General features: G+C 45.7%; 1 protein-coding gene and 1 long non-coding RNA gene across 2 annotated transcripts in view; both read right to left on the bottom strand.

The window, feature by feature from the left end:
* The window catches only part of ARHGEF16 (Rho guanine nucleotide exchange factor 16), a 35257-nt gene extending 23936 nt beyond the window's left edge, over positions 1 to 11321 (bottom strand). The window contains exons 1-2 of the mRNA XM_081870973.1: positions 11096 to 11321; positions 3745 to 4336 (exon numbers count right to left, since the gene is read on the bottom strand). Of these exons, the coding sequence (XP_081727099.1) occupies positions 3745 to 4308 (564 nt within the window). The 5' untranslated portion in view covers positions 4309 to 4336; positions 11096 to 11321. The remainder of the gene's footprint in view (positions 1 to 3744; positions 4337 to 11095) is intronic.
* A 5729-nt stretch (positions 11322 to 17050) lies between these two features.
* On the bottom strand, positions 17051 to 18521 carry LOC309347489. The gene is made up of 2 exons (XR_014158956.1): positions 18355 to 18521; positions 17051 to 18088 (listed from the first exon to the last, which is right to left on the bottom strand). It is a non-coding gene; the product is annotated as an uncharacterized lncRNA (long non-coding RNA).
* Positions 18522 to 25558: the final 7037 nt, after the last annotated feature.

Raw genomic sequence — 25558 nt, 5'->3', positions numbered from 1 at the left:
TTAGTTTTCCAGGGACCTTTGCCCCCAGCAGCCCTAACATTATCACTGCAGCAGTTCCCCATACTAGACTCCCACCCACCTTGGGTCTTGTTGCAACACATAGCATAGATGGATCAACCCTCAGGCCAAGAGCTGTCAGGACTCAAACCTTGGTGTACTTGCTGCTGCCTCTTGTGGTGAGAGACTGAACAGCAGCTGCAGCACCTACCTACCTAGGCCAGAGGTGGTGAACCTCAGGCCCAGGGGGTGAAAGTGGTCCTCCAAGCCTCTCTCTCTGTTTCTGATCTTCAGGAGTACCTCAGAACTCACCTTCCAAGCCCTACTTTGCACCCTCAGATGGATCGACACCACCTCTTCCACATCATGGACATTCCTGGCTGGGTGCAAGAGGTAAATCTCAAGGGAGCAGAAAGGGCCAAGCAGTGTATAAGCATCTTTTGGTGTTGCTGACTTGCATGTGAGCACAACACAACTGCAAGTGCCAGCGCCAGCGCCTGCTCATCCCCTAGGACATTCCAGGATCATTTCAGAAGCCAATATGACTTCTGTAATTCCGGGAATATCCCGGGCAAACAGGGATGGTTGGAGGGTATGCCGTACTCGGGGTCCCAGTTTACCAAACACAGAGCAAGGGTTGCTAACATGATGCCCTCCAGAGGTCGTTGGGACTCCTGGCTCTTAACAGTTCCTCCTACATCTGTTTGTTTGTTTGTTTCAAGTACAGCAGTACCTCTGGATGCGAATGGGATCCATTCGGAAGCCCTGTTCGCATCCTGAGTAAAACGTAAGACGCGCCTGCGCGTCTGCAGGTCGCGTTTTGCCATTTCCGCGCATGCGCGTAATGTCATTTTGAGCATCTGCGCATGCGCGAGCAGCGAGACCCGGAAGTAACGCGCTCCGTTACTTCCGGGGCCCCACAGAGTGTAACTTGAAAATGCTCAACCCGAAACACATCTAACCTGAGGTATGACTGTATTTATATACCCTTTTCCGAAGAGCAGGACCCAAAGTGATTCGCAGCATACATCAAAACAGATTCAGCTACAAATGCACAATACATTTAAATATTAATTAACAGTTAAATAAGTGACCCTATTTAATCAACAGCCAGCACCGAAAACCATTTAAAAGCACAACACACATATCCAAAACAAAAACAAAAACGTACAGTGGTGCCCCGCAAGACGAATGCCTCGCAAGACGAAAAACCCGCTAGACGAAAGGGTTTTCCGTTTTTCGAGGCGCTTCGCAAGACGAATTTCCCTATGGGCTTGCTTTGCAAGACGAAAATGTCTTGCGAGTCTTGCGAGTTTTTTCCCTCCCCCCCCTTTTTCTAAGCCGCTAAGCCGCTAAAAGCCGCTAAGAGCGCTAATCCACTAATAGGGATGCTTCGCAAGACGAAAAAAACGCTAGACGAAGAGACTCGCGGAACGGATTATTTTCGTCTTGCGAGGCACCACGGTACAACCTTCCCTTCAGAAGACCCTGCCACGTCAGTTACTGGCCAAAGACCTGTCTGAACAAAGAAAGTATTTGCTTTCTACTGAAAGGAAAGCAGAGAGGAGACTGGACTAACCCCCTGTAGAAGGGAGTTTCACTATCTGGGAGCAGCCACCAAGAAGTCCTTGTCTCATGCCTCCTCGGAAGATTTCAAAACCTGGGCAGGCTCATATAAGGAGGTAGGTGCATACAGGGTCATAACCAACACTGTGAATTGCAATGAAGTCAGCACTTTCCATTGGGGAAAAAAATCACAAATTGGCCACCCTTGCATCCATTTTCTGATTCAAGCCACATCTGCAGCTTGTGGTCCTTCAAAAATCTAAGCGGAGTGTATTCAAAAATCTAAGTGGAGTGCATGAACTCTGCCATATATCCATGGCAAGGTTCCCCTCTCCTTCCAAGTTCCCAGGAGAGAAAAGCCCAGTTACATGGACTCTTGTGCTGAAAACGTCCGCCCCTTCACCCTCCCCTTTCCAATTCATTCCAAATCTCCCTGGAAAAGTTGATAGAAACCCCAAAGTCATCTTCAAATAGAGAGCGTGATTAACTCCCCAGTTCCCAAGGATCTATCAAAGGCAGCACCATATCCTGCATCCAGATGGCAGGCTGCTTTGCTCACTTCTGGAGTGGACAGAGTTAACTTGTTTTGTTTTAAAATCCAAGTTTGAGCTCTGACCCTCCGCTGGCCAGGCCTCAGCTAATCAGGGCAGTAATTCGGGCCAGCTGCGACCAAACTGGCGCTCTGTATGCATTTGTCCAATCCAGAATAAAATCATTTGGAACGAGGATGAAAGCTTTAACACTTTGGAAACAAACACACCATTGCTTCAGCAGCTCACAATACAATTTCATTGTGTGGGTTCCTAGAGTTAGAAGGTACCTCCCTTCCCTAAGGGTCTTATCTTCCAACCGCCTGCAATGCAGGGATCTCAGTGAATCCTGAGTACTTCAGAATCCAGACTGTGGTCTGAGTGACCAATTGCACTGGCAAGCCATGGTTTGGAGTCCCTCAACATCTGGAGGGCACCAGGTTGGGGAAGGTGGCACTGTCAGCTTGTTCCTTTCCTGAGGTAGGGTGGAAGACACTATGGGGCTTTTGGCATGTCCACCTGAAACACCCCTGAAGTCTCAAGCATCTTCTGGGTGAATGGAAGGAATCCACCCAACTCTACTCCAGTTTCCGACTGGGACAAATCAGCTGCTGAAATGCTCATAACCCCATTAAAACAGGGGTAGCCATGCCCAGGAAGGAAGCACCAGCAGGCTACAACTTCTGCCACCCTGACCGTGGGCCATGCTGGCTAGGGACGGATGGAAATTAAGAGTGCAACAACAACTGAAGACACATTGCTGGCTTCCCTGCTAAATGAGAGCCAGCAGGGTGGAGTGATTAGAGTATCAGACAGAGAGAGACCAGGGTTCGAATCCTGACCCCCTCAGCCATGAAGCTCACTGGGTGACCTTGGGCCAGTCGCTGCCTCTTGGCCTAACCCACCTCACAGGGTTGTAGTGGACATAGTGGAGATTAAAAGAACAGGCCACCTGCTTCAGCAGCTGCTTGAGTTGCAAAACAATGAAGCTTGGAACGGTGCAATGGAGAACTTATGAAACAGCAATGTAATACTAGCTCCACCTAAGGTATGGTGGAGAACAGCAACAAGCGACAAAAGGTGGACATAATACAGTACAAGGACAGGAAGAAACATCATGGACAGAATATTAGCCACACACAAAGAACAACAAAGAGAGAGTTTGAATGCTTTACCTGTAAGACTGTAAATTATTTGATGTGTTAATGTGAATGGAAGTCGTTAAAATTGCAGGGTTTGTTATTCTGACTGGTGTGTAATTGGGATTTATAAGTTTTTGGAATGCTGAGTTAAAGTAAATTACCAAGCCATCAATTCTAACATAGTCTGGCATATGAACAATTGGCATTATTGGTTGTATTATAATGTGGTATTGTGACAATAGTTTGGCATATGAACAATTGGCATTATTGGTTGTATTATAATTTGGTATTGTGACAATGAGGCTTTTATTGGATCATTGTAACTGAAAACTAATAAAAAAGTATTACGCATAAAGAGTGGGCCAACTTGAGATCCATCCATGGAGAAAAAAGGTGGAATAGACATGCAATAAATAATAACAACAGTGGATTATATACCACTGTGCCCTCTAGAATAGCCTATAATTCTAGGCTATTCTAGAGGGCCAGTGGCAGTACAAAGGCCCTACCTTCTGCCTTCCAGGGCTCCGGGCTCCTTGGCCATTGCTTTCTTCACACAGTGGCTTCAGGCCGCCCCCAATGAACTTGGAGGGCTCTGCGGGCTCCCCGTTCCCCAGACCCTTCATGGCGGCCCGGTACGACATGCTGCGGAGGTTGCGCTTGAGCGTCCCTCCGTCCAGCTCCGCTTCCTCCAGGTCGTCGAACGAAATGCTGGGGGCCGACATGCGCTTGGGGTCCATTCGGGCGGCTTCCTTGCTCAAGATGGCCGCCGAGAAGCTCTGGTGCCGAGAGGGGACCTTGGGCTTGGGGCCCTCCGCCAGGCCCTTGGGGATGAGCTGCTGGGTGCCCACCTTGAGGGCGACTGGGCTTTGGGTGCTAAGGACGATCCGGCGGGGCCCAGTGGGCGATGGGGAGCGCTCGGCCAAGAACGCAGAGCTGTCCAGCGGGCCCAGAGAGCTGCGCTTGCTGTGTGGGGACACATTGTTGGAGCTGAGGCGCAATTCCGAGCTGACCTGGTGCTCCAGCAGAATGGCCTTGTCTCCCAAGGAGCCGGTCGAATGGCGCTGAGACATGGCGCCGGCGTCTGCAGATTTGTGGGGCCTGGAGAAAGGAAGAAAGAGGATCAGGGATGCAGCTTTCCAGCACAGGAAGCAAACAAAATATGTGAGTCTCTAGGGATCTGAATCTGCCAAAGCCATGACATAATAAACATGTGGAGACCATTTGGGTGGTTTCATTCAGAATCCCTGAGGAAAATATATTTCTTACTCTTTTTGGAGTAGGTAGTAACACTTAAATAAAAAAAATGTTTTAAAATACAGTGGTACCTCGGATGTCGAACGTTATCCATTCCGGAAGGATGTTCGACTTCCAAAATGTTCCGTTTCTGAGGCGTGGCTTCTGATTGGCTCTTGCAACCAGAAGAGCCAATCGGAAGCCACTTGTCTGCCACATCAGATGTTTGGCTTCCAAAAAACGTTCGGAAACCGGATCTCTTACTTCTGGGTTTTCAACAATCGGAAGCCGAAATGTTCAGCAACGGAGATGATCAAAAACCGAGGTTTGACTGTACCAGGATATTGTCTTATGATATTCTCAGTTGGAGCTAAAGTTACTAAGCATTCCAAATAGTAACATTATTCCACAGGTGGCAATTTTTTCCCTGCAGTTGAAAATGAATACAGTGGCACTTTGGGTTACATACACTTCAGGCTACATACGCTTCAGGTTACAGACTCAACCCAGAAATAGTGCTTCAGGTTAAGAGCTTTGCTTCAGGATGAGAACAGAAATCGTGCTGTGGTGGTGCGGCGGAAGCAGGAGGCCCCATTAGCTAAAGTGGTGCTTCAGGTTAAGAAGAGTTTCAGGTTAAGAACGGACCTCCGGAACGAATTAAGTACTTAACCCGAGGTACCACTGTATTTTTGTTTGTTTGTTCTGTAATCTAACATCATGTGTGAGTTAATTTTTCAACAATAACTACGCTCCAGACTTAACTATGCCAGAAATCCTTATTTAATTTGTCTAAATGTTTCCTTTTCTTGTGACAACCATAAGAAGGCCATCTGTCACATACTATCTAGTTGAGATGTCTGCATTGCAGGAGACTGAACTAGATGACCCTTGGGGTCACTTCCAAGTCTACAGTTGTATGTTTCTATAAATAAATATACTCAATTCTTTCCAAGCCATCTTCCATTTGGCCCACCCCACATCACCAAGAGAGGAACCTGCATAAATTCTTGCTTTCTTCTTAAATTAATTTCTAGGAACAGCATCTCCCCCCAAAGCTGCCGCTGAGTGATATTCCTTCAGTAAGTAGAAATATGTACATTTATGGGGTGTTTTTCTTTTTTAAACAGCACCATCATTTGGCTGGTCAATAGGTCATAAAATCACCTGTTCATAGTGCCCCATAAATATTAGCAAAGCATAATATTAAACCTTTGCTGAGAATGATTTCATAGGCACCTTGTTGCTTATTCATTCCCATCGAAGCGGTCAATTTCATAACAAGACTGTTTTTTAAAAAGTTAAACATAGAGGCCGCAGAACTCTTTCAGCTTGCAAAGACTAGGGGAGAAAAAAGGCTGTCCAACCTGTTGGATTAGTTTTCAAACTGATTTCCAACTAGTATTCTCTTCCAGTTTTCTATAGCGGGTTGGGGCACTAAAAGGTATTCTTAATTCAACTGTCCCTGTAAAAGGGCGGGGAGCTCCTCTTCCAGATACCTTGCATGCAACTCCTAGTTTAAAGATATTTGGGGATCCCAGGACAGCGTTGTTTTCATGCTGGCTAGGATGCAGTAAGTTTCCTCCTTCGTTCCTTCTTCTTTTGGAAGGATTCTAGAAATGTACAGGCATGCTACAATAACACTATTTATATCCCTCCAAGGGGACGCGGGTGGCGCTGTGGGTTAAACCACAGAACCTAGGACTTGCCGATCAGAAGGCCAGGGGTTCGAATCCCCGCAATGGGGTGAGCTCCTGTTCCTCAGTCCCTGCTCCTGCCAACCTAGCAGTTCGAAAGCACGTCAAAGGTACCACTCCGGCAGGAAGGTAAACAGCGTTTCCGTGCGCTGCTCAGGTTTGCCAGAAGTGGCTTAGTCATGCTGGCCACATGACCTGGAAGCTGTACGCCGGCTCCCTCGGCCAATAAAGCAAGATGAGTGCCGTAACCCCAGAGTCGGCCATGACTGGACCTAATGGTCAGGGGTCCCTTTACCTTTAAGGAGATCAAGATGCAGTGCATGGTTCTCCCTGCCCCCACTTTATCCTCACAACAACCCTGTGAGGTAGGTTTGGCTGAGAGATGTTGACTGGCACAAGATAACCAGGGAAATTCATGACTACTAGGCACAATGACTGTGTCCTGCCTCCACTGCTGGAGGCAGAATGTCTCTGAATGGTAGCTGCTGGGCATCAAATGACAAGAGAGCAGCCGTGCTTCAGTTCTGCTTGTAGCCTTCCCTGGGTGGCATCTGGGCAGCCTATGTGGGGACAAGATGCTGGGCTTGATTGGCCACTGGCTTGATCAAGCAGCCAGGCTCTTCTTAACAGCTGAGTGGGCAATTTGAACCCTGGTCTCCATGGTCTGATGCTCTAGTTGCTACACCTAGAAACCACAGACCCCTGATTATTTAATATGAATGAGGGCATGCAAAGGAGGAAATAATGGATGCAAGAAATGTAGGAGCTGCTTTTGCGCCTAATTCACATATCTCACTCATCACTGTTCCTGAAATGCGCCATTGAAAATTGTTCTCCAAGAATAGCCACAATTGGATTTTCACACATATCATAGCACAGATTTTAATCAGGCTGATCCACCTTTCCATGCCCACAAGCAGGTGAGTTTGGGAAAGTAGGCACCAGGGTTAGCAGAGGTTGAATCCTTAAGGGCTCTATAGATAAAACAAAGTATGCTACCTTTAACTCCTAGGAGGAATGATGATGCTGATGATGAAGAAGAAGCTATGAACTGCAGCTATTTGGTGCAATGCCTGGAAATTTCTTTATTTACAACCCGCACCTGTTGAGACATGTTATCTAGGGTGCAAGGTAGATTGCATTATTTACTCCACCAGCATTCCTTCCAACCCTGAAGGAGAAGAAACACCCTTTGATTTCTCGGTTGGCAGGTTGGGGCACGGCTGGAGCAGGCAGCGACAGAGAACACACAAGTTAAGAAAACAAAAAGCAGAGAGTCAAATTCGGGAAACCCTGGACTAGATGATCCTCAGGGTCTCTTCCAACTCCATGATTCTATGATGTCAAGGCCAAGATCGGGATATGGATAAGATGGGCAAATGCAAAAAAGAGGAACAGGGTGGGGTGGGCCCCTGCATCTAATAGTTATGTAGAAGAACAAATCAGCTCTAGGTAACAAGGTACACCTGCAGAAACTCCATCTTCTGCCCAACTATTAAAGACACAGGAGGCCTCTGTCCTCTACATTTCCTATCTGACCCTAAAGGTAAAGGGACCCCTGACCATTAGGTCCAGTCACGGATGACTCTGGGGTTGTGGCACTCATCTCGCTTTATTGGCCGAGGGAGCCGGTGTACAGCTTCCGGGTCATGTGGCCAGCATGACTAAGGTCCTTCTGGCAAACCAGAGCAGCTCACAGAAATGCCGTTTACCTTCCCGCCAGAGCGGTACCTATTTCTCTACTTGCACTTTGACATGCTTTCGAACTGCTAGGTTGGCAGGAGCAGGGACCGAGCAACGGAAGCTCACCCCGTCGCAGGGATTCGAACCACCGACCTTCTGATCGGCAAGCCCTAGGCTCAGTGGTTTAACCCACAGCGCCACCTGCGTCCCATCTGAACTTAGTTGCACATAACTTCAACAGTGGTGGTGGGGACACACAGAGTGATGCTGGCACAATTAGCTTCCTCAATGAGAGCTAGGGCCACGTGCCGGCTGAACACACAAACGGGAATGTTCCCGGTTCAAATTTCTCATTTGCTATGAACCTGCTGGCAGTTCTGTTGGTATTATTATTTTTCCCAAGGATCATACTGTTGACTCCTCCTCCTGCAGGGCTGTCATTAAAAAATTACTTAAGTCATGTATACAAAGGTATTTCAACATTCTAAGTGCTCCACTGTGCTGATTATAACAATTTATCTTGTTGGATTTCCAAGTACCGTACTAGGCTGCAGTCAAAAGCACAGGAGCCAGGTTGGGAAAATAACATGCAGGCAAAACTGGCTAGCATCAATTCCTGAGGCAGGATGTAATAACTAAAAAGGGAATCAGAGAATCATAAAAATGTTGAGATGGAAGGGATCCAAAAGGCCATCTAGCCCAACTCCCTGCAATGTAGGAATCACAACTAGCCATACAGGACTAGCAGTCAGGTGTGATTCAATAACCACTTTCAGATGAAAATTAAAGCCTGGTTCTATGGGTAGTGCATCTGCTTTGGATGAAGAGAGTAACAGGTCCAATTCCCACCATCTCCAGACAGGACCGAAAATGTTCCCTTTCTGAAACCCTGGAGAGCTGCTGCCAGTTAGTGCAGACAATACTGACCTAGCTGGATCAATGGTCTGAGTGACTCAGGATAAGGCCTATCGTTCTCTCCCAGGACACTTTCAGATTCACAATTCCAGGTGTGATTCTATCATGTGCCAGCAAATTAGAGTTGCACCATTCAAGTTAATTTGGCTCTCTCAACAAACCTGCTTCCCTGCAAAATTTGGACTTTTCATGGTAAGAGAAGCGAGGTGGAAATGCACCAGAAAGTGCGAAATAGCACTGGGCTTGACTCAATGTCATATAACCTCCTTGCAAAAGAAACAGAATGAGTACTCAACAAATAGCCATTGCTATCTAACCTCCCCACAAATTTTGTGCAAAGGAATCAGGATGGATGCTCATTAAATAGGTCACCTGGAAATAATCAGTTTTCAGGAAGGAGGTAAACTTTAGGGTTATAGCTCCTATCCAATGTTAGCCCTACTCACTGTAGATCCATTGAAATTAATGGACATAGCTAACTTAGGTCCATTGATTTCAGTGAGTCTGCTCCAAGTAGGACCAACCTTGAACACAACTAGATATGACTAGTTTCACTTTCAAGTCCTTCCGTGAACCTGGGAGAATGACAGCAAGCCTAAACAGCTTGTAAGCTTTTCATTAGTCAACCCGTTTCCAGCCAAAGCACTTTAAATATTGAAAAGCTTGATCCTAACAGTGCCCACCCCCAGCAGTGTCCATGGATTTCAATCAGATTCCTTTGTTTGAGACCTTGGTTTCCCCAAACTATTCTCTGAAGGCTGACCCTATCCAGGTTCACTCTTAAATCAGTCTGACTTAATTTACTCCCAAATATGCCAAGGTGACAGAGAGGCAGCATGGTGCTAGACATGGTGCTGTGGGTTAAACCACAGAGCCTAGGACTTGCTGATCAGAAGGTTGGCAGTTCGAATCCCCACGATGGGGTGAGCTCCCGTTGCTCAGTCCCTGCTCCTGCCAACTTAGCAGTTCGAAAGCATGTCAAAGTGCAAGTAGATAAATAGGTACCGCTCCGGTGGGAAGGTAAACGGTGTTTCCGTGAGCTGCTCTGGTTCGCCAGAAGCCGCTTAGTCATGCTGGCCACATGACCCGGAAGCTGTATGCCAGCTCCCTCGGCCAATATAGCGAGATGAGCTCTGCAACCCCAGAGTTGGCCACGACTGGACCTAATGGTCGGGGGCCCCTTTACCCTTTACCTTTAAGTGCCACCATACTCACTGGGCCTGCACAGGATTGCACCATGGGCACCTGCAATCCTTTGGGGGTGGGGGCAGGGAGAGAAACAACACCAAAAGCGAGGGGGGATAATTACACACACACACACACACACACACACACACACACACACAGTAGCGTCTACATATTTTGCTTCATATCACAGATTCTACAAACTTACTCTTGGTTTCTATTTGGGATATTGGGGATGGTGGGGGGGGGGGAGGAGGAAGGGGCAAGGGGCACAGTTGTGCCCCCCACCCACAGTGCGGTGGGTACACATGGATTACACGCAGGAAGGCTACACTCATCATTTACTAAAAATAAAATAAATTATTACAATCCTCTATTATGCTTACTCGAGTACGCATTCAGCTGGGTCATCACGCACAAGAAGCCCGCCCCCTCCACGCCACACGCGCGCCACTATCCAGTGGGGACTCAGACTCAGGAGTAAGTTCCACTTCGACGATGCACCGCTTACGTCAGAGCAAAAGGTGCCTGTTGCAATTTTCCAGCCAATCTCCTTTTAACCCTTTGTACACCGCGCGCCACGCATGCGATCCTCGGGCCGCCTTCCGCAAAAGGAAGTCCTCTTATCAACAACAGGGGCCTGTATCCTGCGGGATCCCTGCTCAGAGTAGACCCGCAGAAATTAGAAGATCCAGGCCTGGAAAAGGATCGGACCCCTGCTAGCCTAGATTTCGCCCCTCCAGGATTTGCAAGGGGTCGGACTCGATGACCCTCTGGTGTGCCCCAACTCTACAATTCACTGATTTGTTCCCTTAGTGCAGAATGCATCATGCGAAGCAGCTTTGCTTTATTAACTGCTGGGAAGCCCTTTTCTAACCGGGATACATACGACCCGCGGAGGTGACTGCCTGAACGCCCACGATTTGAAACCGAGCCACCTAACTCCAAATCACAGCTCCCCATAATCAAGGCGCGCGGGGTGGGGTGGGGTGGGGTGGGGGGAGAGATGCGAGGAGCCTCCCTCCCGGTAAGGAAGCAATTGGGAAAACTATGCCTTGTCCTCCTTTGACCAGCGAGCTAACTTTCCCACGCGCTCTCACACACACCGAAAACAAACCCGTGCGCGCTTTTCTCCAAACGCGCTCACCTTCTTTACGTCTCCATCGGGGCTCAGTCTCCAGCGTCAACGGAGCGCCATCGTCCTCGGCCTGGGACAAGAAAGAAAAGAAAAGCACAGGTGTCGCCTGAGAAGGGGGGCTCCACCCTCCGAGGAGGAGCCTGAGATCGAAGTGCACCTGGGCAAGCCCTCCCACGTGGCTCTCTTTCTCCAGCTGGGGCGCAAGAGCCGACCGGTCTCTCTTGCAGCCAGCCAGCCAGCCTGCCTTGCCCTTCGGGGCTTGGGCGTCCCAAAGACTTCCTCTGAACTTCCTTTAACTCTTCCAGGCCGGGCAGATTCCCACGCGGGCGTCAAGTTACAAAAGATTCAAACCCCTGCCCGGTTAACCAGCAAAACGCAACGCTGGGAGTTGCAATAAATAAAATAAATGAAAAAATTGTTATGGCGTGGGCTTTCCTGGGTCTATATTCTCCTGATACTGTCGCAAAGGGTCATAGTCTTAAAATGTTTTCAAATCAATGTTAATTCTTGTGTTTTTTTACAGTGTCCTGTGGGTTAAACCACAGAGCCTAGGACTTGCCGATCAGAAGGTCCGCGGTTCGAATCTGCGCGACAGGGTGAGCTCCCGTTGTTCGGTCCCAGCTCCTGCCAACCTAGCAGTTCGAAAGCACAAATTGCAAGTAGATAAATAGGTACCGCTCCGGCAGGAAGGTAAACGGCATTTCTGTGCGCTGCTCTGGTTCGCCAGAAGCGGCTTAGTCATGGTGGCCACATGACCTGGAAGCTGTACGCTGGCTCCCTCGGCAAATAAAGCGAGGTGAGCACCACAACCCCAGAGTCGGCCAAGACTGGACCTATGGTCAGGGGTCCCTTTACCTTTACCTTTAACCTGCATAGCTTCGCCTCCAGACGTTTGCCTTATACCTAGTCTATCTAGCTCAGTAATATCCTCACTGACTAGCAGCAGCTCTCGAAGATTTCAGAGCCCCATGCCATCTTTTGCATATTATTTATTTTTCATCCTTCACCAGCAGGCCCTATGGTGGATTGCAACCATTTAAAAATCAGAATTAAAAACAGTTAAAACAGGTTACCCATCCTAGGAATAGGGTGGGTCCTGAAAAACACACATCACAAGGGTCGAAACGCAAAGGTAAAGAGGTGTGTATTCAGCGTTCATGAAAAACTGCATAGTAAATAAGCCAGATGGTTATTTGAGTTTATGGCAGAGGCAAGATTCAAACCCAGAACTTCAGGATCCACAGCTACGCCTTTTAGCAAACAGGCTACTCTAGAGGCTAGCAGAGGTGGACAGGCCATCGACCATTCATAAAACAGAGTCCATTCATAAAACACAGTGTTCATTCATAAAGCAGTAACATAAATCTCCATTATGGGTGTATATTTCAGCAGTTGAATGTACAAGTTTATGGCCATGCTATAATGTAGTGCTTATGCGACTGTGAATAAAAGGTGGCTGGGCTCATTGTCTCAGGGTTTCGGGTGGAAGAGGTGACAAAACTGATTTCCAATAAGTGCCTCCCCTTTATTTCCATAACAAGTCCTTGAGTCTGTACTCTGGATGGTGACACCAGGGACCTAGAAGGTGCAGGGCTTGTCAGTCCAACCCCTGCACAGTCTCATCAGGGCTGACATTAAGGCAACTGGGCCAAATTGGGCCCCTCGGGCCGCTCCTAAGGGGGCCCCTTCACCAGGGCAATCTTGATGGATTTTATTTATATCTATAAGGTTTTGCAGACTTTGGCTGTGAACTGGGGCCCTATAAAAAAAAAAAATCAAGTTGTGCCCCACTGCTTCAAATTGGGCCCCACTGGCTAGCCCTGAGTCTAATGGTTGCTGGGCCTGAGTTGCCCTGCCCTTGCATGAAGTCTTGGGTTTGCAATTTTGGGAGAGGGGAGACTGCAGCATTGGGGAGCGGGAGGGCTGGTGAGGCCCCCCAGATTTAGAGGCCCTAGGCTTCAGCCTACTTAGCCTATACATGAATCTGGCACTGCTGCAATTAAACCCACTGCAATTAATGGACCTAAGTTAGTAGTGCCCTTTATTTATTTGAAGAGTGCATTACCGCTCTCTTTGAAGAACTTCCTTCCCAGAGCAGTGTAGTTAAAAGCAACTGAACTCTGCCTGACAAGAAGAGTGAAACTAAGCAATAGGTAAAGGTAAAGGGACCCCTGACCATTAGGTCCAGTCGTGGCTGACTCTGGGGTTGCAGCGCTCATCTCGCTTTATTGGCCGAGGGAGCCGGCGTACAGCTTCCAGGTCATGTGGGGAGCATGACTAAGCCACTTCTGGCGAAACCAGAGCAGTGCACGGAAACACCATTTACCTTCCCACCGGAGCGGTTCCTATTTATCTACTTGCACTTTGACGTACTTTCGAACTGCTAGGTTGGGAGAAGCAGGGACCGAGCAACAGGAGCTCACCTTGTTGCGGGGATTCGAACTGCCAACCTTCTGATCACCAAGCCCTAGGCTCTGTGGTTTAACCCACAGCACCACCCACATCCCAACTAAGCAATACACCAACATAAAAGGTGCACAGCAAGAATTAAATTAGATTTATTGTTCTGATCATTAATTAGTTAGAAAACATTAAAAACCCAACAAGAGCGAAGATTTTAAAAAACCAACCAGAATTAAAAAGTAGAAATAAAACAGAGTAACTTTGGGTATCTAAGGCTTTTGATACCAGTTTCGGGGAATTGTAGGTTGAGAGATATGCTGTTGGGCTCAGGTTCTGCTTGCCAGGGGCATCTAGTTGGTAACTGGGAGAATCGGCTGTTGCACCCAGTGGTCCCTTGGCCTGATTCAGCAGAGCTCTTCTTACACTCTTATGAAAAGGGAAATGCCATTGGGAGTTCAAATAGCAAAACTCTTAACATTGCATGAAATTTGGAGCCCCGTGCATCAGTTAGCTTGGAAACGCTGCTGCAAAGCCCAGATTCTGCAGCTGCAGCTCGCCCTCTGCTGGGTGATGCTGCTCATTGCCTTGAATACACTTGCAACTTACCGTACATGTATTTAACTTGTGGGCATTCATCTTTACAAACTTGACAATTAAAATAAATAAATTGAAAGGGTCCAGAAAGGGATGGGGAGGTGTCTGGGGACGGGGGGTGGGAGAGAATTATGCCAATCCCACTTGCCTTGGCCAATGGCAAGGGATAATGGGTGGGAAAGTAAAAAAAAGGTATATTCAAAGCTGCAACAAGTGAGTTTTAGTTTGGATCTCTCCAAAAGAACCAAACCTCAAACAAAGGAGGCACAAAGCTTTTATATAAGTGTAGCAAACGCAAACATGGGATGTTGTGTGTCACAGTAGAGAACAGCGTGGGTGGGCAGAAGCGAACCGTTATCCTACCAAAAATAGCAAGGGATAGGGAAAGCTGTACAGAAAAGAAATCTAGACAGAGGAGTCCAGTGATGAGGAGAGATTCCAAATCCTAGAACTGCTTCCCTTCAGGTACCCACTCACAGAGCATTTTGGTACCCGCTGCCATTGTAAGTATGATATAACCAGGGCTTCTTTCACAGTCATAGAGTATGAAACAATATATAGGTAAAGGTAAAGGGACCCCTGACCATTAGATCCAGTCGTGGCCGACTCTGGGATTGTGGCGCTCATCTCGCTTTATTGGCCGAGGGAGCCGGTGTACAACTTCTGGGTCTTGTGGCCAGCATGACTAAGCCGCTTCTAGCGAACCAGAGGCCCGTTCGCAACATGAAAAGAGTGCAACCTGCAGTGGCGAGTCGGGGCGCACACAGGTTGCAATTCGCCGCTTCCGCGCATCCCTGTGATGTCATTTTGCGCTCCTGCGTATGCATGAGCCATGAAACTCAGAAGTAACCCTTTCTGGTACTTCAGGGTCGCCAAGGGACGTAACTTTAAAGAATGTAACATGAAGCGGACGTAACATGAGGTATGACTGTAAATAGTATTCATTATGCATTCAACTTATTTTGTACGCATCCCAAGAAAATGCAGAGAAGCATCCTTTAAAAAAGCACACAGGTTTATTGCATATCAATCTCATGTATAAATCCGTTGTAGCATTGGAAAGATTACATTTGGTATACATTCCTATTCTACAGCATTAACCTCAAAATCAGCGCTTTCTAGTCATTATTTTTTTAAAGGAATTTCTCTACACAAGTACATTGTTTGTTTTTCATCTTTTTATCACAAGCATCAAAGTGAAATTTTTGCAAAAAAAAATCGCCTTTTATTTTAATTATATTCTACACATCACCTCTTTTTTATTTTTTTACTTTATTTATTCTCCCAACAAAGCGATTTCATATTAATTAATAACTGCCACTTATTTAAAATTTTCCTTGGCAGTTCAAGGCTTCTAGCCCCAACTCAAAAAAAAAAAAAGAACAAATAATAATAATAATAATCCCCAAACGAAACAACAACGGAGGGGAAAAAAATGAAACAAAACCCCTAATCACATATACATAAGTGCATCTACTGAATTTTTTTTTTCCTTTTTAATAAAAATTTCACAAACGGACACAATAATGACTGCTAAACACAAGTCATGCACAGTTTTGTTTTGTTTTTTTACTTATAAACAGAATAGAAGCAATATACACTCCAGAATGCTAAGGAACTAGCACCTTCCTCTTTCGCAGTGTTTTAAAAACATTATTTGAAAAAAACAGACATTTACAATTGATTAAAAAAAAAAGCAAGAGAGAGAGGGGGGAGAGAGACTATACAATTCTAAAAGAAATGAAATATCCTAGATCAAACGTGTATACTGTAACAACGGCAGGAGGATGGGATAAGAACAGGAAGATGAGGACAGATACACAAATCATAATCCTTGCTACCATTTATATATATAAGGTTCTTTTTAAAAAACATGAAAAAATTACATCTTTTTGTAGGTAGGCAGTGGGCTTTTGGGGGGGGGGGAAAAGGTTGCATTCTGAAGACACAGAGAAAGACAAGCTAAGACAACGAGGCATATCTACACTAGAAACACATGTCAGTTTTTAATTGCATTGGCTGCCTCCCCAAAATCTTGGGAATGATAGTTTACTGTGAACGCTGAAACTTTCTGGTTAGAGACTCTCAGCCTTAGCAAACTACAGTTCCCAAGGAACCCTGGGGAGATGGAACGGCTAGTGTTAAGCCACTGAAAGAGCAATTCTGTCCAATTCAGTCATAAGCCCCATTGATTTCAACCAGAGTTACTCCCAGGTAAACCATATACAGCAGAGGCGGGCAGATTTCAGGTCTGATAAATCCATTTTCCTTCCCTAGCACTTTTTATTTCTTTGTTGCATTCACACGCCAACTTTCCTTCGAGGAGCCCCAGACAGCATATGTGGTTCTCCTCCATATTTTACCTTCACAACAAACCTGTGAGGGAGGTTTGGCTAAGAGACAGTGACTGGCCCAAAGTGAGGAGCTTCATGGCTGACTAGGGATTTTTTACCCTGTTCTCCCAGGTCCTAGTCCAACAATCTTTAACCATTGCACCATACTGCTGCTCCTGAGATCCACTAGCCAGGGCCAGTTGCAAAATGGCGGTGCTATTAAGGACTTGGAGGGCTCTTGTCACAGCCTCAGTCTGAGGATATATTTCCAGGTCATGCAGGAATCTTTTCATACACAAATGCACTACTAGTTTTCTCAACAACAACAAAATTAGTTCATCTCAGCAAATTAATTAAAAGCAACTTGTGTGTTGTTATTTTTCCTGTGTTAACACTGATTTACCACCTGCCCGCCTCTGGTGTATAGGATTGCAGCCTTCCAGTGCAATCTGAGGCATATTTACTTGGAGATACGTTCCACTGTGTTTAATGGGGCTTACTCCCAGGTAAGTGGGTTGCAGAACTGCAGCTTCAGTCTCTGGTGTAGATATTGCCCTCTAAGAAATGGCTTTAGAATCTTTTGATCTTCTGTGAATTGCCTGTTAGGGAGGAAGAAGCAAAGCTGCCGTTTGTATTTTTATTTTTCCTTACAAAAAAATAATAATAAATCATACATCGTTCTGAAAGTGGTATCAACGACTGAGGAATCAGAGACAGCGAGGGGAAAGAGTTGAAAAAGAAAAGAAAATACACTTCGATTAAGGGGAACAAAACCTTTTAATCACAGTATCTGTTAAATATACAGGGAAACAGTTTGACGGGTTTGTGAAGGACACCTACTGACCATTATAGAAGGAAATGTTTCGAGCCCACATTCTCATTGGCAAAGCGGCGCAAGTAGATCGTGCCATTCCTTCATTCGTTTATTTTTTTGTGAGTTTCTACACCATGATGCATCATCCCCCTCCCTTCCCTCCCTCCCCGCTCCCTCAGACCACGACACACACAAAAAAATTACAGCATATTAAAATAATGAATGTTTTAAGTCAGTAGCTTGCAGTACGACGGAGAGAAACTCAATCCAGTGCTTTTTCTGTGGTTCATTATAGTATTTATTGGTGCCTAAATTTGTACATGGGTACAGTCCATCAGAAACGTCCCTTGCAGAAGTTGCCCTGTGGTGCAGCTGTAGTTCATTTGCCATGAGACTTTGGGCAAGAGACCCTCTTTGGGGAGTCAAGGGATGGGGGTTTCTTCCCACTGAGCAAGTGCTTTTCATAATTCGTCACCCTAAACACAGGATTGGGGGAACTCAAAGGCTTCTCCACACACAGAGAAAATAATCTTGCGAAATTCTAACATGATGCTGCCTCATATTGAGTCAGACCGTTGGTCCATCTACCTCAGGGATGCCAACGTTCCAGGATTTCACCAGGCAGGAGCCTTTCCTAGCCCTACCTGGAGATATCAGGGATTTAACTTGGGATCTTCTGCATTCCAAGCAGGTGTGCTACCCATTGAGCCACAGCCTCTCCTTAAGTGCTGGTTTTATATAGGCGGCGGCGGGGGGGGGGGTTGTGTTTGCAACATAAAATGCACCTTGGCAATCACAGTGCTTCCTTGCTGCCAAGCTTCACAACATAACCATCTAATTCCGTTTCAACTTTCCTGCCTTGTTTGCTGGCCCTTTTACTGGCTTGAAGAAGAAGACGACTTTGGATTTGATATCCCGCTTTATCACTACCCATAGGAGTCTCAAAGCGGCTAACATTCTCCTTTCCCTTCCTCCCCCACAACAAACACTCTGTGAGGTGAGTGGGGCTGAGAGACTTCAGAGAAGTGTGACTAGCCCAAGGTCACCCAGCAGCTGCATGTGGAGGAGCGGGGAAGCGAACATGGTTCACCAGATTACGAGTCTACCACTCTTAACCACTACACCACACTGGCTCTCTTGAAAGAGCAAGGGGTCTAATTTTGGTTACAAAGGAATGCAAATGCCTTGACCCACACTTTCACCCCATCTCAACTACATTTTCAGGTTCCACTGATTCACTTCAGGGACATTTCCCTGCATCCCTCCACCAAATCATTGACATATTATAGACAGTATCATCATATAGACAGTATCTTTTAGCAGGTGTCGAATGCTGCTTCCTATTCCTTGACCCAAGCCGACATTTTGGGCACCTTAGTCCGAGATATATGCTCTTGAAGCACACATTTGTGAAACAATCCAGAAAAATAGCCAGCCAGGTTTTTTGAGGGGCACACTGACAGAGAGGCAACAATGGTGGAATGAACAGAAGATGGAGATCACTATTATTATGCATACAGACACCAGGATATTGAGCCTGGGGAATGGGGCATTGGACAGAGCAGGCACTTCACTCCATCCAGAATTCTCTGCTCTCTAGGATAGCCCAACTTCACACTCAGGATGCGTGAAAAGTGCCAGTAAACATGAGTTGAAGGGGGTGGTTTCCTCCTTAGATATTCCCATTAGCAAGATCATTCTGGTCTTCCAGAGTTACAAGCTTAGCACCTGCCCTCTCTCTCCTATATTCAAACAGCACAGGTGGAGCTGGGCAAGATACATCAGCATCTAAGGAGCCCGGTCTAGACACCACAACACCCAGTTCACGCCTTTCCATGGAAGCATGTCTGTAATAGCATTGCGGGGTGGGAGGGAAGAAACATAGGGCAATTATCTGTCAAATTTAAACCTACAGTGGTACTTTGGTTCTCGGATGTAATCTGTTCCGGAAGACCGTTCAACTTCTGAAACGTTCAAAAACCGAGGCGCAAAAGGCTGGGCTGCAAGTTCAATTGGGAAAAAAAATTAATGGAAAACACGCAGCGGAAGCCGTTTGACTTCCAAGGCGTGTTTGAAAACGGACGCAATTACTTCTGACTTTTCGGCATACGGAAACTGAAACGTTCGGCTTCTGAGATGCTAGAAAACCTAGGTACCACTGTAAAAACTTAACAAAAGAATCTTCGATGTTTCATGGGGTTTGAATACTGGTGTCAAAGTTCAGAAAGCTCATGGCAACAGCAAAGGCTCGTCTGCTAGAATTCTGCACTCAGTGCACCCGCCCAAGCAGTAGTGGCCAGCATGTCAAGAGACCCGTGGGAAACATCACCTCCTGCACACAGCACAGCACGACATGTGGGGAACTTTGGAGGACAGCTGAAAACTGCTCAGATCAGACCAAAAATACAAGCAGGACTTTGGTGGTGGGGAGGGGAGGAGAGGGAGGACTTCCTAAAACAATAATAATTATTGGTATCTTCTAATGTAAGTGGCACACTTGAAATAAATGCCATCTGACTTGAATACAGAACACCTCAAGGACTGTTCTTAGGCATTTGCGGTTTGGGTGCTTAGGAGTCGGTGTGTCAAGAGGTGGCCATGGTTTCCATCTAACTGCAATCGTCGCTATCTCTGTTCTGCTGCAGTCTGGCTTCCACTAAGTCCTACATTATTCATCTCGCTATGGCCAAAACATACATGATTATTCACACAATTAATTTCAATGCATTTCGGTAAAAGGGAAACAAACAAACAAACAAATGCAGAAAAGAACGTAATTATTTAACTAAGGTTTGTGGAGAAAAGAAAAGCCCTGCTAAGTGAATACTGCTCATAATTGCTGGCGTGATTTCTGTTTCGGGTGGCATTCTCTGACACAGAACTCACACATGTGTGATTGTGTGGGTTTTTTTTTTAATATAGATATTTATAATTGCAATTTTCTTCTGCCTCCCACCTTGTTTTGCCAAACCAAACTACCCTAGAAAATAAATAGAACACTTAATTCTAAATGCAAATATGATGGAAATATTATGATGATTATTTTTAAGAAACCAAATTAGATGCAGCATATGATTGTCTGGGAAGCTGGCTGCCAGATTAGCGCTTTCATTATTTATGGGTCATTTGGCACATTGACAATGATAAAAACAATTAATTAATAATGGAAAACAATTCACCCTTCTACGTCCTACTTATTGGTCATATGGCATAATAGCCTTTAATTATACACCATTTTGGTCCTTCACTAGTTACTTATATTAACATTATTATTTTTTCCACAATAATGATATCTAACGCCAAATATATATATATGTATATATAATATAATAATAAAATACTGTTAAGGAAGAAATAAAATAAATGTGTGTGTGTGTGTGTGTGTTTTCCTCTCTTCTTTTTTTAAAAAATCACAAGTTATATACAGATTAAAAAAAAATCCACCATCCCATAGAATACCCCAATAGTCTTTTATTTTTCTATATATAAAAATTTGGCCCCTGTTTGAACACACAGCCCACGTGAATGGGATGATTTGCTTTGTAGAAACATAAGTGCCAAGGAATGGAATGTTAAGAGTGACTTCTCGCAACCTATTCATGGATGATTCCCAGATAAGGATGCTCTCTCCCAGACTTCCTGGCCATGCAAAAGTAGGAACGCCAGATGCGTCCCAGGGGAAGGTTTGCAACCCCCCAACACTGCTATACTCAGTGGTGGCTAATTGGGACAGGTGGGATTAGAAGGCACAGGCAGTGTTGTCCCCTGGGCTGGTTGTTAAGTAAGGAGACAGGTAGGTGAGGGCTGGCTATGATCAGACTGAGGTTGGTGGGCCAGTGGCCTCTTTGCCTAAGTGAACCAGCCTCCATTGGTTAGGCTCCACACTGCTTGGCAGTGTGGCATAAGAGGAAGCTAGGCATCCACTCTAAATGGCTCTGCGTCTTCTGTAAAGAAGAAGAAGAAGAAGAAGAAGAAGAAGAAGAAGAGGAGGAGGAGGAGGAGGAGGAGGAGGAGGAGGAGGAGGAGGAGGAGGAGGAGGAGTTTGGACTTGATATCCCCCTTTCACTCCTCTTAAGGAGTCTCAAAGCGGCTAATAATCTCCTTTCCCTTCCTCCCCCACAACGAACACTCTGTGAGGCTGAGAGACTTCAGTGAGGCTGAGAGTGAGGCTGAGAGACTTCAGAGAAGTGTGACTAGCCCAAGGTCACCCAGCAGCTGCATGTGGAGAAGCGGGGAAGTGAACCCGGTTCACCAGATTACGAGTCCACCGTTCTTAACCACTACACGAAACTGGCTGTGACTCTCACCTGTAGGGAGGTGCACTAAGGTTGGTGGCACTCAAATTCCCCAAAAGTGGGCAGAGAAGATGCACAAGAATCTGTTTATGTTTTGCAGCACGGCTGACACCAGATGTCAGCCAGGTTGATCAAAACTACTGGTGACCAGAAGCCTCGCCAAGCCATCAGCACCTGAAAAGTCCTTCCAGCTTTCCTTCAAAGCTCAGCACAAAAGGAGAGAATTTGCCCGGTCTCTTCATTCCTCTTAGAGGAAGGAGGTTTCTTACAGGGAAAGGTTTTTCCCTTGGTTTGTATGATCCTGGCCGTCGCTCAACAATTAAGGGTGTCCATTGGTGGGTCTCGCATGATGAACCCAGAGATTCTGGAGCCACATCAAGCTTCGGAAGAACATTCAAATAGCCATTCTGCCAGTGATGTGGCTTTCATCAGCCCTCCGTGCTGATCTAGGAAGCAGAATACTTGACAACCGATAGGGAAGATCTCACGGCTCAGTGAAAAGCATTTACATGCAGCTGGTCACAGGTTCAAACCCTGACATCTCCAGTTTCAAAAACGGCTCTCAGGTGACAAGTGATTGGAAAGACCCCGTTCCTGAGACTGTGGAAAGTTTCTGCCCATCCAAAGGAGACAATACTGGACAAGAAGATCAAATCTGATCTAAGGTAGCTTTGTTATGTGGAGTGCAACATCTCAGAGCATCTTAGCTAAGCAGAAGAACTGAAATCACAATGTTGATGCTCAGAAATAGCACTGCCTGAGTAAGGCTTGAAGTTAGAGGTGTTTTACCCTTATTGTCCCTCCCAACTCTACAATTCTATGATTTTATTCCTGAAATACAGGTGAGACTTATTTGGTGGCGGTGATGTCTAAAGCAACAGCAGCTAATTAAGCACGTTTGCTAAAATGTGAATCTATCCTTCTTTTTTAAAAAGCAATGTGCAAATGACCTTTTCACATTTTCAACTTTCTTTGCAGATGAAGAAGTTGGAGAGACCCAACATTCGTACCGTCAGAATCTGAAATTTTCTTGCTTGGTTATTGGAAAGGCATTATCTTGGAAAATGACCTAGAAATAGCAGTTAATCTTTTAACAGCTGCAAGAGTAGTGATTGCTAAGAAATGGAAGAAAAGTTGATTCCCTACAGAAGCCGAGTAGATAGAAATGATTGGGTCTGTATCAATATGGATCAAGTTAACTTATTCAAAAAAAGAATTTGCGTAAGTCAACCATTATGCACTTTGGGGCAAAATGGGTTTTGTTTGCAATGTTCTGGAATAAGTTTAATGACCACATCAAACTTTTACACTGCTCTGAGTTTCTTACAATGTTATTGTACTTTAGGAAACCCTAATTGCATTTTTTTGTAAAAAAACTTTTGATTTATCTCAATGCATTAGTGAGTTAATAAAGCATTTAAAGAAAAGAAGGAAGGAAGGAAGGAAGGAAGGAAGGAAGGAAGGAAGGAAGGAAGGAAGGAAGGAGTTGGGGGGACCATTTTGCCAGAATTATCCAGGGAGAGGAGAAATTCGAAAATGTCTTCTTTTTTCTTCTTAAGGATTTGGGGATTTTTTTTTTACCATTGAAATTTAAGATCTGTGCTGTCAGCATAACCACCACTTTGTACATTCCAAAATACATTATTCTGGGACATTAGGTGATACAAACAGTGGTCACCACCAGCAAGGTACTAAAACTTAAACAAAAAAAACAGACCTGCAAATGAATAACGATGGAGAATATTTAGTCTCCCCCCTCCCCTAGGGAGGTGAGAAAATGAAAAATCTCAAAATATTATTTCTGACAAATGTGCTCTGAAAAATTTCAGTTCAGTTCAGGTGTGTCCTTTGCCACCCCTCTCTGCAAAGTCCCAACTAATTTAGGGTTGCCATATTTTGAAGAGCAAAAAAGAGGACACATTTGCTGACTTCTATTTTTAACTATGGATGTCTATGATGACTCTCATTTTACATACCCATGAAAAAGAGCACCTGTCCTGGAAATAGAGGACCTATGGCAACCCTATTACTGGAGTCATTAGGTTTTAGGAGATTTAGGGTTTTGTGGGAAGGTGTAGGTAGAAGTACTTTAAAAAAATAAATGGCTGCCTTCCAACTTAAAGTTGTAAGCTTCACTCCCCCCTCCCAAAAAAGCTGGCTTTTAAAAGCAAAACTTGAAAATATATGAATGATAATGCATGTGAGAAGGTACCCTGGCACCTGAAACTTTTATCCAACCAATGCTAATCTTATTCAGACAACTCTGGCTGAAATTAATGACTAACTTGGATCCAATTCTGAGTAGGACTTGATTGCATACAGTCCTTAAGGCACCAGATAGACACTTAGCTTCAAGACTTGGAAATGACTTCTGGGTATTTGTGCAGGCCTGTAAAATGTAAAATCTAGCCATATTTCCTTTCTCTCAGGGGAACATAGGGCTGCCAGGAGACCTAGCAATCTCTTCAACAGAGTATCACCTTGACAAAACCACAGTTCCCAATATCCTTGCGGTGGGAGGTGGGGAGCCAGGATAGGTAAACTGGAATAATAAAGCTGATCTAAGTTTATGCCGTTGTGAGAAACTCCTTTTTATGGGCAATTATGTAAGGAAGGGCCTGGTGCAGAGTGATCAATGGGAAAAGAAAGAGATGGGAGAGCCAGCTATTTGAGAATACAAAGTCTCCAGTACAATCGTACCTTGGCACCCGAACGTAATCCATTCCGGATGTCCGTTCGACTTCCAAAAAAGTTCAAAAACCAAGGCGTGCCTTCTGAATGGCTGCGGGAGCTTCCTGCACTCAATCAGAAGCCGCGGAAGCTGAGTTGGACGTTCGGGTTCCAAAGAACGTTCGCAAACTGGAACACTCACTTCTGGGTTTGTGGCGTTCGGGAGCCAAAACGTACGACTCGCAAGGAGTTCGAGAAGCAAGGTACGACTGTCCGACAGAGATGGGAAGATGAGGTGGTTTCTGAAGTCAGAGCTTGATGTTATCTACAAGGTGGTGCCTTTGACTGCAATCGGTAACCCTGGCTGTCTGCTTCCCTCTCTCCCTGTAATGCCGCGTAAAACAAAAATTCAGAATGTGGCACTGTCATGGTGCCACAAAGCCAGTGAAGTACAACAGGGACAGAAATAAATGCAGGATGTTGCTTATGTTGTTTCACATTCTCCCCCACCCATTAGATAATACTGGGATGGGGGGGAGAGAGAGAGAAAGGGAGAAACACCCGTCTTAATGTTTCCTCCAGTACAATCACTTCCGGCCTGCCACAATGCAGGTGTCACGAAGCTTTGGGGAGCCGTGGGGCCCATTTGCAAGCCAGAGATAACTCACAGGTGCTGCACAACCCACAAGCCAGCAGACACAACATAGCATGCTCTTGGTTACCACAGAATGCTGCTTCCAAGCTGAACTTGAAACTGGAGAGGGGAATCACATGGGTAGCAGGAAGGACCTCTGTGGGCAGATGTGTGCCCACGGGCACCTCTTTGGCAACCTCTGCCCTATTGTCTAGTTCCTGCCTTGGCAGCAACTACAGGAAGACCTGAACACCTGATAATTACCCCTCTTGCCCAAACTTACTCTAAAAACCAACCCTGTACTCTAAAAACCCCTAAACCTGGATGAACCCTAAGCAAAGCGAATGCTGGACTCACAACAATTCAGCATTAAGGTCTCAATACTATTTCTGTGTCCTGGAACTTGATCTAGAGATGATTTGAAAACATTGGCACTGGACGGGAGGGAATCAGAACTGAAAATCTGCAAACAAAAATAAACAAAAACCAATCAGACACCCATGTAATACTATTTGTCCTTGTTTTAGGAATGAGTTTAAATAGTGGTTCTGGAATAAGGTGGGAAAGGTTGCCGCTTTATACAGAAGAAGTTTGGGGAGAGAGGAATAAGGCTGGCTTTGGATGGTGTTGTCTTGGGACCTTGTCTTCTTGCCAACAGCCTCTGGCCAACTGGGTGCCTTTCAGATGTTTTGGACTACAAATCCCACTGTGCTGGCTGGGGCGGGTGGG

Source organism: Podarcis erhardii (genome assembly GCF_964252035.2).
Source record: "Podarcis erhardii genome assembly, chromosome: 7".
In the NCBI taxonomy this organism is placed as follows: domain Eukaryota; kingdom Metazoa; phylum Chordata; class Lepidosauria; order Squamata; family Lacertidae; genus Podarcis; species Podarcis erhardii.
The sequence above is the reverse complement of the archived record's forward strand: the minus strand, read 5'-3'. Positions and strand labels throughout refer to the sequence as shown.